The sequence below is a fragment of the Mobula birostris genome, unplaced genomic scaffold (genome assembly GCF_030028105.1).
Source record: "Mobula birostris isolate sMobBir1 unplaced genomic scaffold, sMobBir1.hap1 scaffold_2986, whole genome shotgun sequence".
Lineage (NCBI taxonomy): Eukaryota > Metazoa > Chordata > Chondrichthyes > Myliobatiformes > Myliobatidae > Mobula > Mobula birostris.
The window spans coordinates 350-16,430 of NW_027276046.1; the positions used below are offsets into that span (position 1 = coordinate 350).

Here is a 16,081-nt window from a genome sequence, read left to right on the forward strand (position 1 = left end):
GAGAAGATTGTGTGGTAACTCTTTTTGTTGCTTCATACATTTTCCTGCAAAGACAGTCTCAGCCTATGTCTCTAAGGAGAATATCTGTCCATTGACTGGTCTCTCAGTCCCTGTCTCCCGGGGGATATCTGTCCACTGACTGGTGTCTCTCATTCTCTCTCGCTGGGATTCTGTGTGTTTCAGTTTAAACAAACTGTTCATCGCTGAAATTGATGAATCGAACAGAGAGTGACCGATCTTTAATCCGGATCTGGTCACTGCCGCTGACCTGCCGCCTGTTGCAGAGACAAACATCTTTTGGGGAATTGAAATCGCTGCTGTGGGTGGGGACAGGAAGCTGCGCCTCTGGTTTCAGTGTGTGAGAGCCTGTTCAAACCGCGGCTCCCTCTCTCACTCACAGCCCACGTCCCTATCTAAACAGCGCTCACTGCGACTCCGGACAAAGCCGGCCTGAGCTGAAGCCGCCGATCTCAAAGTGTCCAAGTCCGGCTCAGTGTTCAGGGCGATGGGGGTCGTGCCTTATTTCTGTCTTCCCTTGTCTTGTCTGGCAGGTGGGTGTCCCGCCGCTTGTCGCTCAACCGGGACCGGCTGTTTCTCAGAGGCTTTGTGAACCCCTGACCGTGGAACATTTTATTAATTTCTGCTCTTTTTTATTGACAGGCGTGCGGTCCGCCGTCGTGCTGACACAGCCCGAGTCAGCTTGTGGTAAAGCCCGGACATTCTCACAGACTGACTGTGCGGTCAGTGGGTTCAGCCTCGGCAGCTATAGCATGGACTGGGTGAGACAGGTCTCCGGGAAAGGGCTGGAGTGGCTGGCAGACATATCGAGTGGTGGTAACAAGTACAACGCGCCTGGAGTCCAGAGCCGGTTCACTGTTTCCAAGGACAGCAGCACCGTCTATCTGCAAATGAACAACCTGAGACTGGACGACACGGCCACCTATTACTGTGCGAGAGGGTGGGAGCACGGTGATGGGGAGCTGAACAGAAATTGGTCCCGACAAAGGAGTGTCTGCAGCGCAGTCTGTCTCCACGGATTCCGCATTGCTGCTTCCCAGAGTCAAATCCCTGAAGCCTTACTCGGACTGCTGGGCGCAAATGCCCATTTCTGGACAATTAAAAGCCCAAAAGGATTTGACTCTGATTCTGGGGGATGGCGGGAGCCGGTGTCCGCAGACAGGGAAATTGTGAAAATGCCTTTACTCACACGCCAACAAGAGACAAGGACAGAGTTTGGGATGGAAATCCTGGAAGCGGCTGCTCCCGGTCCGGACAGGGATCATGTTGATATTTAGAGAAAGTACATGAATCTCCCCGAACCGGCGGGTTTCTCTAGAGCACAGTAACAGTACAAGGGTACACACCCCACCCACCAGTGCACTGTCCACAGACCGGGAACAGGCTCAGGGGAATGGGGTCGGATCTTGTCACCAGACTGTGCCTTGACACCGGCCGATTGTGCTGAGTGAGCTCAGTGTTTGGTTCAAGTCTGGCTTCTGATCCTCAGCACCGACTGAAGCCACGTTCAGGGGCTGAGCGTTTCAGTGCAGTTGAACTTGTTCCCTGTCAGTGACAACAATGGATCTGTTCGGTGTCAAATTACTGGGATTGGGTTTTACTGTCGGCTGCTTTCATGTTGAAGGTAATGGGATTCAGACATAATCTGAGGGAACGGTGTACACATGTATGATCTGGTTGATGTCTCAATATCCCCAGGGTACAGGTGGGTGTCAGTCCCATCATGTAATGTCCGGCATGAGGTCCGTCCTGGGATACAGCAAAAGTATCGGCGATATCCCAGGATTAATTGATGGAATTGAGGTTTTAGTTTTATTCCCTGATGGGCGAGGAGGTGGGGTACTGTGGGGAAGATTTTTGGAGTTGGGAAGGCAGTGGGGAAGTGGTGCAGGAAAGGTAAGGCGGGGAACTGAAATCTCAATTCCTTCACACGTTCCGGGCAGCCTTGCATTGTTGGGTGGGGGAGTGGGGAGTGGTGCAGGTGGGGTGGGGAGGGAAGCGTTCAATTCAATAATGTGTAATAGGGGAGCATTTAAGGGAAGGTTTGTTGATGAAGGTTTGTGATCTGGGACACACTGCCTGAATGATGGTGATGGCCAATAGTGAGTGTGGAGAGGGAACAGGATGAGATCCGCCTTTTGTAGGGATACAGGGAAGAGCAGAGAGACCAATGGGTCTATTGGGTTTGCTCAGCTAAATGAAGCACAGAAACAATAGGATGAACGGCCTCACTCTCTGCTCTATCATTCAATGGAATCAGTATTTATCTTGTAAATCTGGGAAATTCTTCCTCAAAGGGATTCCAACAAGCACCCCAGAGTACACAGAGCATGAGTTAAATGCAGATCACAGCTCCCATGTCCTGTCCTGGCAGCCACGGATTAGATACAAAGATCCTTCTGCACTGTCCCATCCCTCCCAGGACAGGGGCAGCAGAGATTAGACACAGAGTGAAGCTTCCCCCAACCTGTCCCATCACACACTCACGGGACACGAGTTGAACTTTACTGTTCAAATGAACTGTTTATTCTTAGTTCACAGACAGAGCAACTCATCTAATTTCTTGTCCTCCTCCATCCCCCGACTGGGTTTGTTTAACAAGTGTTTTCCTACGTTAACCAGTGTTGCTGGTGATTCAGTAAAAGTGGTTGTGAGATAAAGTGCTGACATTTACAGAGCACCTTTCATGGTGCCCCCGAGGTCTTCACAGGCAATGAAGTTGTTTCAAAGTACAGCCCTGTTGTAGAGTCGGGAATGTGGAGCCACTCTGCATACAGCAGAATCCACAAACTGCAAGGCGAGAACGATCAGACAGTCTGTTCTGGTGATGTTATTGAAGGAGAAATATTGTCCAGGACACCGTGGACACAGTGATCCAATGGACAGGCACAAGGTTGGATTTGGAGTGATTGGAAACAGGACAGTACATCAAAGCAAATGAGTAGTGCAGAGGGATGGATGAACAGTCCACGGATACCACCATAACAAAATTGACAAATTTATACTCAGTTCATAATACAGATTTGGATCTGTGGTCGGATTTCCAAGATTTTAATAATTGGTATTGTTTTTAAATCCAATCATTGGTAATGATGACCCTTCAGTTTTACTGATGTCCCTCAGGGAAGGAGATCTGTCATCCTGACCCTTCGAGCCTATTTATGACTCCTGATCCATCAATGTGTTTGTCTCCAAATGCCCTCTGAATAGCAGCTCAGATGCGTAATTCATTCAGACTTTACCGGCAAAGCCCAGATCCCAAAGGATGAATAAATAAAACTGCCCACCTTTCGTTCATACTACCCGATATTCTATCCACTTAGTACAATACAGACTAAAATCAGACTGAGTCTCCCCCAATCTGCTGATTCTGGGCAATCATTTCGTACAAATTCCCAAGTGTTATTTCATTGCAAATTTCTTCTGAGCTGATCCACCCAGATCCAGTTCCCCTCTTCACCCCAGCACCCTGTGATCCACCCAGATCCAGTTCTCCTCTTCACCCCAGCACCCTGTGACCCATCCAGATCCAGTTCCCCTCTTCACCCCAGTACCCTGTGATCCACCCAGATCCAGTTCCCCTCTTCACCCCAGCACCCTGTGACACACCCAGATCCAGTTCCCCTCTTCACCCCAGCACCCTGTGACCCACTCAGATCCAGTTCCCCTCTTCACCCCCGCACCCTGTGACCCACCCAGATCCAGTTCCTCTCTTCACCCCAGCACCCTGCAGTCAGTTCGTTGGGTGTTTTTACAAAGACCCAGAGGAACACTGATCCAGACAGAACTGTACTTACCACCTGCTGGTCCCGGGATGTAAAAGATCCTCAGCTGCAAATCTCACCGACTGACATTATTGTGCCTCCTGCACTGCCGACACTGAGCAGCTCAGGGACCATCTGTGGGTGAGAAGCAGAGTGAATGTTTCACATCAGTGACCTTTCACCAGACTCCGTCAGTCTGATTTCTGGCAACTACGCTGTTTCCAGTGTTATTTTACAGAATTTATTTTCAAGAAAACAATCTGTTTTTCATTGACTTCTACAACCCCAGAACATCCCAGAGCCTTTTCCAACCCAGCAAGTACTTCTGCAGTGTGTCACTTCATGTGGGGGACTAAACCTCCAACTTGTCTGCATCTTGTTCCCACAAACTGAACTACGACATGACAATCTCGTCCGTTTGGGTGATGTTGGAAGGGAATGGTCACTTTCAGCCTACAATTCCTAAAGCTCCCCACCACTGAGAAGTCCTCAGCTGAATTCTGACTATGCAGTAGATGAATAGACAAACACTAGTTAGTTATAGGCCATCCATATGGTCCCTAGTCTTTGGTCCAGCAATTCCCCTGCTGTCAGGGGTTGACACTGATAAAGAGCAGTAAGGCTCCTCAGACTACAGCTGACCAGCCCTTTCCTGAGGTACTGTCTACCTGGGAAGCTGAGGATAGTGTGGGTGAAATGGTGCTGGTTGTGCCTGGCAGTCTGAAGGAGACAACTAGTGTTCAGTCACTTACACTGGAGTCAATCTCACAGTTCCACAGACCACTGTAACCCAGGATTTACTGAGTGACATATGCCTCCAGAGCAGTGACCACACACTACCACATGGCACCAGGTCCTGCTGGAATTCCCAGGGTAACACTGGGAAATCCACCTCCACGTTTCCCTCACAGGCCGGACCTGACAAAGGATCACATTTTCCATTCATCTGACTGGGGATTCTGGGCCTTGGGAAGGGATTTATCCAGGAATGATTTCTGTCTGATTATTATGTTTTAATGCATTTCAGATTTATTATTTTAAACAAAATATGCAAAGTTAATTGTTGCCACAGGAATTTACATTAACTTTAATGTTTCCAAGTCATTTTGAACCTGTTAAATTACATGACAGCATTAACACAAGACAAAGCCCTCCCATCAGGGTGTTCTGGACCCAGAGTCCCAGCAGGGTGTTGTCTGAGGCTATTTAATGCTGAGGCCCTGATACACCTCAACACAAGCCGCCAGCATCCAGAAACCCAGTGAGGTCCCACCTTTCCCAGTGTTAGGAGTGTGGGGAGAGTCCCAGTAGGTTTGAACCAGCACCATTCAGCCCGGTCTGTGTGGACATGGTCCGGCTGGCACCGTGCCCTGTGCTTTCTCTCCTGTGACACTTCAATCACAGCACAGGTCAGCTTGTCCCACTGTTTGACAGAAGTTGTGTCCCCGATGGGGAGTCTGACGTCAGCATTTCACTGGTTGTTTCAGGCCCAGTCTGAAAGGAATGAGAAAGGGACCATTTCTCTGCTCTGCCTGTCCTGTCAACCTGAATCACCTGTGTTTACTCAGGAAGGCAAATATTCTGAGTTCACAGTCCCCAGTGTCACCTTGAAATGGTTCAAAACAATGCAGCTGTCATTACTGACCAGTTACATTATATCGATTCCTATCTACTTGAGATAGTTATTGATTTATATTCATTCTATTTGAAACCCAGGTTTCAATATTTTATGCCTTTTGTCCCAGAGTGATGACTGTGAAGTGAATATTTCATTATTTTGCCCCTGAATGAAATTGTGACCTTCCCACCACTGCACTTCCACTCCAAATGTTGAATTTGCTGCCCTTCCAATAGCAGAATCAATCTGAAGCCTGTGTGTGTCTGTTGACCATCTTACTGTTGGGCAACAAAGCCCTCATCTACTGCAATTCACACTGTCTAACACATACCCTCCCGCTAGTCTCCTACTCCCAGAGCTCCTGCTGTGTCCACACAGTCTTTTTGGGTGATTTTAACCTCATCCACCAGCAACAATCTGTCATTGACAGTGTCAATCATGAGGTGAATGATGTCACGTCAGTGGGTCAGAACAAACCCCGTCCACAACACTGTTCAAGGTAATTCTGACAACTGGTCAAACCACATATCCACCTGTCAAAGCTGTCAATTGGTCAATTAGCTAATTGATCTTCGCACCTTTACCTACCTTAGTAAGTCAACACGTCTCCTTTTCCTGTGAAATGAATTAAGAAACAGTGCTTTCAAGTGTATTTCACACCTTAAGTGGTTGGGAATTGCTACAACCTGCATTTCCTCTCTGGGCTGGTCGTTCAGTGAGAATATCACCTACATCTAACAACACTTTGAGAATTCTCCATCTCCCCAGGAATCTCATCGTCACTGTCGGTTGTGTTGGCCGACACTTCTCCACAGAGTCTGGGCTAATGTATTTCCACAGTTCCTCTGTCCTTTCTGATGCAAGTTACCATTCCCTCCCAGTTAGCCAGTAGTTTCCACAGACTCAGTGGGGTTGGAATTCTTGCTCAGTCACACACGGTAAATATGTGAGGCAGTGTCAGCTGCATCATGTAGTCTGTTGAGTTGAATTTCAGAAGCAGAGTCCATTTCCCAACCTCCACTATACTGCACACATGGTGCTGGAGACTGGGTACCACTATATCCACACCAATCACTCCTCTCATCAACAGCAACACTGAACACATCAGAATTATTCCATAAGATACTTCTAAATCTTACTTTTTTTGTAAACTTCATTGATCAAGTGCTAACAGACTTCTCAGAATCAGGAATTGTATTTGGAGGAGAGACAGATTGTCACTTTGGTATTTTGGCTGAAATTCCACCAATCGGACATTGGGTCACTGCCTCAGTCCTGCACTGAAGTGTTGGCCTGGATTGTGAGTCCAAGTTGCCACTGTGGGATTGATCCACACCCTCCTACCTCAGCGACACAGACTCACAGCTGAGTGTTAAAGTGATATCAGCTTTGTTTCATGAGGTGAATAATTTTGAAAATTACTGCTTTATAAAACGTCTCCTTTCTCTGCCAGTAATGCATTTATTCAGAGAACCGCCTGTGAATTTCTTTCCATTTCAGAGGTCAAGTCTGCACCATCAGTCTACATCACTCCTTCCTGCAACACAGAATCTGACCAAGGCATCAGCCTCCTCTGTCTGGTCAAGGACTATCAGCCTGAGAGCATCAGTCAGACATGGTCCACTAACAGTGGGGACATCACCACTGGAATTAAGAAATTCCAGGCCGGCTGGTGGCGCAGTGAGATCAGCACCAGATTCTGGAGCGAATGTTCCCGAGTTCAAATCCTGGTTAGGCCACTCCCTAGCACGCTTTCCCCACTCCCGAGCACACTGTCCATCCGTGCCCGGTTGAGTGTCGAGATAGCCACTTGGCCTCGTAAGAAATATATAAGGGTCAAGTCAGGAACGTTCATAACATGACCCGGTTAATCCTGACACCACGTGCCAGACAAGAATGGCTGAACGTCTGGTATGACATGCTAAAAAAAAAATAAGAAATACCCGGCGGTGTTGGGGCAAAATTCTAAGTACATAATGAGCAGCTTGCTTGAAGTCTCTGCGGCGGACTAGAAGAAGAATAAAGTCTACTCCTGCAAGGCAGGGAGTGTGACATCGCAGTGGCAGAAACCTCAACCTCAATGTTAGTATCAGAACTAATTTATATCGAAAGCTGCACTGATGTCAGAGCATAAATCTGGAGTAGGAAGCTTTGTCAGATAATGCAGGAGCATGGCAACTAACTCCTTTATTCTGCTCTTACAACAGCAGTGAGAAAATGTATAACAGTCAATATGGGCAGTGAAACTCAGTATCAGGATCTGCCTCCATTGTATCCGCTCCATTGTCTAATTTCAGGAGCCTCTCCACCACCCACTCCCACTAAACCCTCCCTACAGATCAGCTCCTGTACACATACAGAGACCGCTGGCCCATCATGCCCCTGCACACAGAACAACAATTTAAACTTTACCCCACTCCTCCGCACTTTCCCCCTCCACCCTGCAGCTGCCCTTCTTCTGGTAAAAGCAATCCCTTGTGAATGTGATGGGGGAATCCACTCCACTGCCCTTCTTTAACCAGCTTCTCACAGATCTGAACAAGCCTTTGCAGTAACAAAAAAAAAAATTTCCTCCTGTCCATCTGTTCTTCTTTCTCATTGAAAGTAAAATTGTGTTTCCCAAACTTGCCAGTGGAAACAGTCCCACACCATGTACTCCTGCTCACAGGAGCTGGTATCAGTCATTCTCCAGTAAACAATTAGATATGGCAGGTCTGCACCTCAACCCCATGACCCACCTCTCCGCATTATCATAGCACAGTGGGACACACTGCTGGGAGGCCCAAGTTATACACCCAGCCCTCCCACTCACTGGTGTGAGCCATCAGATCATCAGATCAGCTGTAAATTAACAACATTCTTGAGAGGGCTGGAATTGGGGAACTTGCCTGGGATGAGGGAGAATGAAGTCAAAAACATGGGCAAAGCAATCATGTACTGACAGATATTAAATGTGTTACAGCTCCGACGCTCAGCCCCCCTGTTACAACTCCGAAGCGCAACTCCCCTGTTACAGCTCCGAAGCTCAGCTCCCTTGTTCCATCCCGGGAGGCAATCCACGGGCAAGCAAATGTTGTCCTGGGCTGTGTGATATCTGGATTCGCTCCTGACAACGTTAAAGTATCCTGGAAAAAAGCTGGATCTGCCCAAAAAGGCATCATTCTCCCTTCCACTCCGAGATCTGATGGTGGATTTGAAACAATCGCTTACCTGACAGTGCCTGTGCAGGAATGGACCAAGAAACAGAAATATATTTGTGAAGTGAATCACGCACCTTCCAGTTTCAGTGGTCAGGTCAACATGACGTATCAAGAGGGTGAGTGATGTCTGAAGAAAAATTAATTATCTTACAATACTAAACTACTTAACTGATACTCCCACCCAATTCCTGTCCCTACTGTCGATCTTGTTGAGTGATGTACAGATGAGTCTTGCACTTTGAATCAACTCATATCACCAGCAGCTTTAACCCCATCTACTGGGCAGGAAAGGTGTAAGATCAGGTCACCTGTCCATTCCGTCTCAATAATTTTAGTTGTCTATGTTTGTAGTTATAATGAAAATAATTTAGTGAGCAAAGCTCACGTCCCATGTTTTACCTTCTAGAGAAAATCTCCCTGTTCCCTTTTCACTGTCTTCTCAGTGTTAGTTCCTCAAAAAAATATCTCTGCAATTTTGCATTTGTTTCAGTCTCCAGAGTCTATTTCCAGTGTTTCCTGAGAGACTCTTCTGTCGATTGTCCACTCACTGAAATGTAGGTGGCGGGATTAATTTTGAATTGATGCCCAATCCTCAAGTGAATGTTGTGACCTTGTGTCCTCAGATCCTTGACCAGGTTCAGAGAGCACATTCATTTATCATGGCTGACAAAACCTCATCCTGATAGGATGTGACATACAAAGGATACAGAGTGGGAATATGTGGGGCTCCCTTTTTTCCAAGCATGGGAAAAAAGGTAAAAATATCTAACACTTAAATCTATGAATCTTCCATTTCCAGGTGGAAAATGTCCCAGCTGTTTTTCGGAGCCTGTGCCAAAGTTCTTTTACCAGAGTAATCTCAATGCAACATTCTCCGATGGTTCTACCCAACAGTATCATTGTTCAGCAGGAAAGTGTGAAATAAAGTGATTGGCTGTGTATACAATTCATCAATGAATTTTATTGCTATCCACTTACTGGATTCTAGACCTGCCTCTGGTATCCATTGGGATTGAAGTTTAACAGAGAGAGAATAAAACACGATTGAAACTGACTACCTCTCCAATCACATTTCTATTATCCTCGTGGCCACCTATTTCAATTTGACTTTCCATTCCCATTCTGTCATGTCTGTCCATGGGCTCCTCTACTGCCATGGTGAGGCCAAAGTCAGGTTGGAGTAGCAACACCTCATATTCCATCCAGGTACCTGCCAAACTGATTCCATGAATACTTATTTTTTAACTTCCAGTAATGATCCCCCACTCCTTTATTCTCCCTTTTATTCTATTCCTCATACTAGATACACCCTCATCCCTTCGTTTCTCCTCACCTTCCCATCATTTCCATTTGGTTCCCCTTCTCCTGCACTTCCCTCCATGGTCCACTGTCCTCTCAGATTCCTTCTGTTTCAGCCATTTATCTCTTCCACTTATGCCCTACCAGCTTCTTACTTCATACTGCCTCCCCCATCCACACACTTTCCCCCTCACCTGGTCTCACCTCTCATCTGACAGAATGTATTCCTCTCTACTCCTCCCACCTTCTTATTCTGGCTTCTGCCCACTTCCTTTCCTGTACCAGTGAAATCTCTCAGCCCAAAATATCGACTGTTTATTTCCATCCATAGATGCTGCCTGACTTGCCGAGTTCCTCCAGCACTTTGTGTGTGTTGTTCAAGATTTCCAGCATCTGTAGAATCTCCTGTGTTTCTGGTTGTCCATACACTCATTCATTTGTGTACATTGTTGCTTCAGTGTGACTCAGATCCCAATTCCAGTTTCTTTGGCCAGATTCCCTGTTGTCTAACTCCAGTCAGCAAGAACTGGAACCTGTTTTTCACCCAATGGCTGTGAGGCATGAGGTGATGAAGGTGAACGGGGCTGAAATTCTAAATTGACTCTGTCAAAGGACGGATGACCCTTTGATAATGTTGGGCACAAGACAAATCGGTGAGACAAGACACAGGGGTCTAACCAGTCTCCTGTCCAATCTGTTATGCTTTGTGTTTAAATCCTGGATCAGACAAATTGCTAAAGTTACATTGGTCCACGTGCCGGACACTGAATTCAGTCCAAGAGGGCAACTCAGTGATCCCAAGGAATATCAGAAAGGAGAATGTTTTGTTAGAATTACTCAAGCAATGACAGAATTCTATACTTCTTGTGGAATAACACCAGCATTCAGCAATAAAGGGAACATTTCCAAGTGACTGCTGAACATCAAGACAGTGCTGATATGGGACATAACTGAGAAACCTGCAAAAAACATGTTTAACAACATCACAGTGCTGATTAAACTGCGATTCACAATTCAGTGACTCTTCAGTGTACACCTAGGTTTGCATATTTATGATATTACACGACAACAATGATCATCTGGACCACACCAACGGACTTTCTGTTTTAAAAGAAAATTGCTCATAATCTTACTGAAATGAGAAAGGTTAAGAAATACACATCATACCTTGTCGGATGATCCGACCCAGTCAGACTGGAACCGTGTGTGTTGCGTCTGCTCTTTCTTCAGACAAAGACAGTGACTCATAGTCTCATTGAAGGTCTCAGCCATGACACAAACACAATCCGCCTCCACACTAAATGTCAAAGAGCAAAAACACCCCACGGGCCTGAAGGTGACCGAGTGTGTAAATGGTGAACACAAAGTGCAGAGAGCTGCAATGTAAGTGAACTGACGATCGTGCATTGGGAGACGACCTCAACAACTTCACTTGAGTGCAATCACACAAAACTGACTCTAACCAGAGTACAGGTGACCCAACACTTGATCAAAGAGCTGTTTTATTCATTTATCATTTCCCATCGATCACTGATCTCTCTGGAACTGAGGGACTTGCTGCCTCCTTCCTGATGGTGATTCAGCTCCAGCCGTGTTGCTGGAATCACAAACCAGCCAGACCAGACGAGGCTTCTCTCCGGAAGTTACCACAGAGAATAACACTACAAATACCTCTGTAGTCTTCTTTTATTCCAAGAAGCATTGATGAAATGAATATAAACTTCCATCCACCGGGTTGGGATTTGAACCCCTGTTGCCAGTTCATCAGTCCCTAATTTATGGATACACTCTGACCACAGCTGCTCATTTCAAGTGAGACAGAGACTTCAGTGTTTGTCAGCAAGAATGCTAAAACCACAGGCACCAGCAGAAGTAGTGCAGGTGTATGAGTGAGCAGAGTTGAAAGAATACGATGTTGTCTGAAGCTTGTGTGGGTGGTGAAGGTTGCAGAGATGAGGAGAGGCACAGCCACAGTGAGACTGGAATGTCGGGATGTGAAGTTATTAAACTGAGTGAATCCCAGGCTCAGCTCAGATGGAGAAAGGAATTCTCATTGATTCACAGTGTTCATTGTTACTAATCAATGGCACTGAGTCTCCAAGCAAAGAATATACTGAGCTGTGTCTCTGCTGAGAAATCTGCATGCTTCTCTGTCTCACAGAGCTCCGTCTCACAGTGAACCGATTGGTACAGTTATTAGAAAGGGATTCGAAATTTAGTTAGCACATCTTTTGTTCTGATTTTCTCTTCTTAATCAAAGCTAACAGGATTATGAGACACATGATTTAGCCCTGGACCTAACACAACCAATGGAAATATCTCCAGTAAGATTCTGAGCATTTCCATTTCTAACCCACAGAATTGTCTGTATTTATTCAAAATCCCGACATTGAAGAGATGTGGATCGACAAGTCTGCTTCCGTGAGGTGCACAGTTATCTGTACAGATCCCGAAGACATCCACGTCTCTTGGCACGTGGGCGGGAAGGAGAAAACTAAAGGAATTCACACCCATCAAGCGGAGAGGGACGGGTCCCGATACAGAGTGCTCAGCGAACTCCAGATCAGTGTGGAGGAGTGGTTCAGTGGGGTGGAGTATGAGTGCTCTGCTCAGGAATCTCCTTCAGCTTCCCCAGTGTCAGCACGGACCAATAGCACCAAAGGTGGGCAAGAGACCAGTGATTAAATGGCCAGCATTAGTTACCTGAGTCAAAATGTTTGACATTTCCTTTGTTTTCTTTTCTATTCCAGTTGAGATAAGAAGTCCCAAGGTCAGACTGCTGCCTCCAGCTCAGGAAGAGATAAAGAATTGGAAAACAGCCACACTGGAGTGTGTGGTCTCTGGATTCTACCCGGATCAAATAAATGTCACCTGGGAGAAAGGCAGCACCGTGATCACCTCCAACACCAGCGCGACACCGACCGCTCTGGAGCAGGGGTGGACTTTCAGTGCCGGACACTTCCTGACCGTGAGTTTACAGGAGTGGAAGACAGAATCAGTCTTCAGCTGTACAGTGACTCATCCTCCCTCCAACAGCAGTATCAAGAAGCAAGTGAAGAACGTCCAAGGTAGGGTCCTGGGACTCAACCCATTATTGAAATTGTTTACATTGTGCAATGAATTCAAGGTCAGCACTGAATCACGGTGCAGTCCTGGTTTAGTTTTGTGAGTGAACTGATAAAGTTGAAAGTACAAAGCACATTTATTATCAAAGTATGTGCACCATATACAACTTTGAGATTCTCTTCTTGCAGACAGTCACAAAACAAAGAAATACAATAGAATTCAGGGTCAAACATCCAATGCGTGAAAGAGAAAGAACAAATTGTGCAAACAATAAAAAAAATCCAAACAAACAATCTACAGAACCTGAACCGCAGAGCCCCCTGAAGTAAATCCACAGCCACGTTGCCAGTTCAGCACTGCAGCCGGTCCAGGAGACCGATGGCTGCAGGCCACGGCCGTGGAGCCAGGCTCAGTGCTGAGGTGAGTGCCGATGGCTGCAGGCCGCAGCTGCAGAGTCAGGTCAGTGCTGAGGCGAGTGAAGCCTCGTCGAGAAGTGAGCCGAATACCGGTTTGTCCATTGACTCAGCCTCAATGCCTTCATCTTTTTAATCACTCTTAGCACTTAAAACGGCCAATCATGGGTTTGTTTTCCACTCTCAACCAACATAATCCACACTTCCACCACAGAAATAAGAGTATCCCAGAAAATACTTTCATAACTGGAGGAGAATCCCGACCATTTCACTGGACAGGCACTCTGGAAATCGCTGATACGCGGCTTCAAAATGTTCTCTCCATCTGCCTTTGAACATTATCCCATGCCTCCAATCAGTGTCTCAGTTGTGACTGAATTTCCAGCAGAGCAGCTCTCCCTCTGCTCCTGTGTGGGAATAGTCAGCCTGGACAATGTGTAGAAGCCTCTGGAGGGCAGCTTGAACACACAACGTTCTGACAAAGCAGCAGCAAATTTTCGTTACACCTTATAGAGAAAAAGAGTGTATTTTAATATTTGTGACAGAAACTAAATATTTCTCATAAATTTTGAAATATGAAGTGTATTTTCTGGAAGATTTTCATGTGAAACTTTGCTCTGTTTCCTGTGCCACCGACACACTCTGAAATACTGGGGATTTTCTGTATTTGTTTTAATAAGTATCTGGGAACAGTTTAAGTGACTATGAAACTGCAAAAACAATGTAAGGGCCAATCTTGTTCATTTACGTTCCCTCATGGTGTTTACCCTGTCTGCTCAAAAGGGGAGATTCCTTTCTTCACCAATGTAGATTGGTCTCATCTCGTCTTGATGGGACTGGCAAATCGTTGACCAGAGATGAACAGAAATGCTGGTCTTGTCAGTGAGAAATTCGTCCATTGGGGAATGGTAAAATAATAATTGTGACATTTCTCCCAGATGACTGTCCAGACACCCGCCCCTCTGTCACTTTAAGCAAACCTTCCTTCGAAGAGGTCTGGACAAAGAGGACAGCGACTATTCTGTGTGAGGTGGTTCACAGTGATTTACAGGGATTCAGTGTAATCTGGCAGGTGGACGGAAGGAAGAGGGAAGATGGGGTGAGGATTCTGGGTCCAGACAGCAACGGAGGTGAAGACATGATCACCAGCAGACTGACAGTCCCTGCTGCAGAGTGGAACAGTGGGGCTGAGTACTCATGTGTGATAGAGGACAAGAGTTTGCCAACACCAGTGAAGAAATCCATCAGGAAGAACTCAGGTACGTGCAGACAGAATTCAGTGTGAGTCTGATCTTAGCAACTGGACAGATTTATCAACATCCAGCACTGTGATAGACTATAGAAAATGAGAACAGGAGCAGGTAACTGGGTCTCTCAATCTGCTCAACCATTCAATCTGGTCTCAGCTGATCATCCAAATTCAATCCCTTTCCCTGTTTTCTCCAGGTATCCTTTGACCCATTCACCCGAAGAAGTATATTCAACCCATTCTTGAATATATTAGATGATGTCTTCAAGTGCTTTCTGTGGGAAAGAGTTCCACAGGTTCTCACTCCCTCTCACAGGTACACAGCTTAGACTGCCACCCCTGCTCCAGGGGAGATGGAACAAACAGCACAGGATAATGCAAGTCCAGGGGCTGAGTTCCACTTTCTGTCGAGTTGCTGTGTTCAGTGACTCCCGTTGATTAAATTGAATAAACTAACCTCGCTGGAAGCTGTAAAATGCAGCAGGTTCAAGATTTCCACTCCACAAATCCCAACGACGAGCTGAAAGGGAAAAGCCTTTAGTTTCAGATAAAGTGAAACCTCTCAGATTTAGAAATTGTTCATGTTGATGCAAGACCAGAATGTGTTGGATACGTAGGGAATTATTGTAAGATTCATTCTAACTGAGATTCTCTCTGTTCCAGGTGGTGTTGTGACTCGTCCTCATGTCTACCTCCTTCCCCCTTCATCGGATGAGGTAGTCACCGATCAGACTGTGACCTTGATGTGCCTGGTCACCAAGTTCTCTCCCACTGAGATCTATGTGGCCTGGATGGTCAATGACACCCTTCTGAAGACAGGGTTTGTGAATCAGCCAGTGACCAAGGACCCCAGAAATGGCTGGAACACAATGACCAGTCAGCTGAAGGTTTCTCCTGAGGAGTGGAATAGTGGCACCACTTTCTCCTGTGTGGTGGGTCATGAGTCGCTCCCAACCAACCTGTTCCGAAGCATCAATAAATCTCACAGCAAACCCACCCTGGTCAATGTCTCACTCATTCTGACTGATAGTTTTAAATCTTGTGTGTAATACTGTGTGATTCAATCCATGAAACCCCAGTTTTGTTAGTTTTATGATTATTAATTATAACAGAGGATTATTTAGCTGATTAAAACATGTTTAAAATCTAGACCTTTTAAAATAATTAAGAATGAAATTATGATCAAGAACCAAATTAAGGAACAAACATGATTCACCTCAAATCCCTGAGTTTGTACGTACATCCTAAGACCTTCTTCTGCCATGATTGAATGGATTTCAACCCTGTGTGGGACTGCACAATGTAATAAATCTTTGTTTGTGTCAATGTACCGATCCAAGTTCAATAAATATGATTTGAAAATGTTCTAGCTGTGATTTTTGGAGACGGGAAACAAGGAACCTTCAACATGTGGTGTGGTAGGTGGCGCACATTCGGGGAGAAATAGGTGTCTT

The 16,081-nt window shown here is 46.0% G+C and overlaps 1 protein-coding gene and 1 gene segment (V, D, J or C); both read left to right on the forward strand.

Moving 5' to 3' along the window:
* The first annotated feature begins 308 nt into the window (after window positions 1-308).
* Window positions 309-1,297, forward strand: LOC140192888 (uncharacterized). Its single transcript, XM_072250396.1, has 2 exons — window positions 309-551; window positions 661-1,297. The coding sequence occupies exons 1-2, from the start codon at window positions 506-508 to the stop codon at window positions 1,293-1,295; spliced, it is 681 nt and encodes a 226-aa protein (XP_072106497.1). The 5' UTR covers window positions 309-505; the 3' UTR covers window positions 1,296-1,297.
* Window positions 1,298-1,683: 386 nt separating this feature from the next.
* On the forward strand, window positions 1,684-15,991 carry LOC140192886 (Ig heavy chain C region-like). The segment is given in 6 exon segments: window positions 1,684-1,723; window positions 8,363-8,716; window positions 12,259-12,561; window positions 12,650-12,967; window positions 14,317-14,637; window positions 15,291-15,991. Coding segments are annotated over 6 exon segments (1,719 nt in total).
* Window positions 15,992-16,081: the final 90 nt, after the last annotated feature.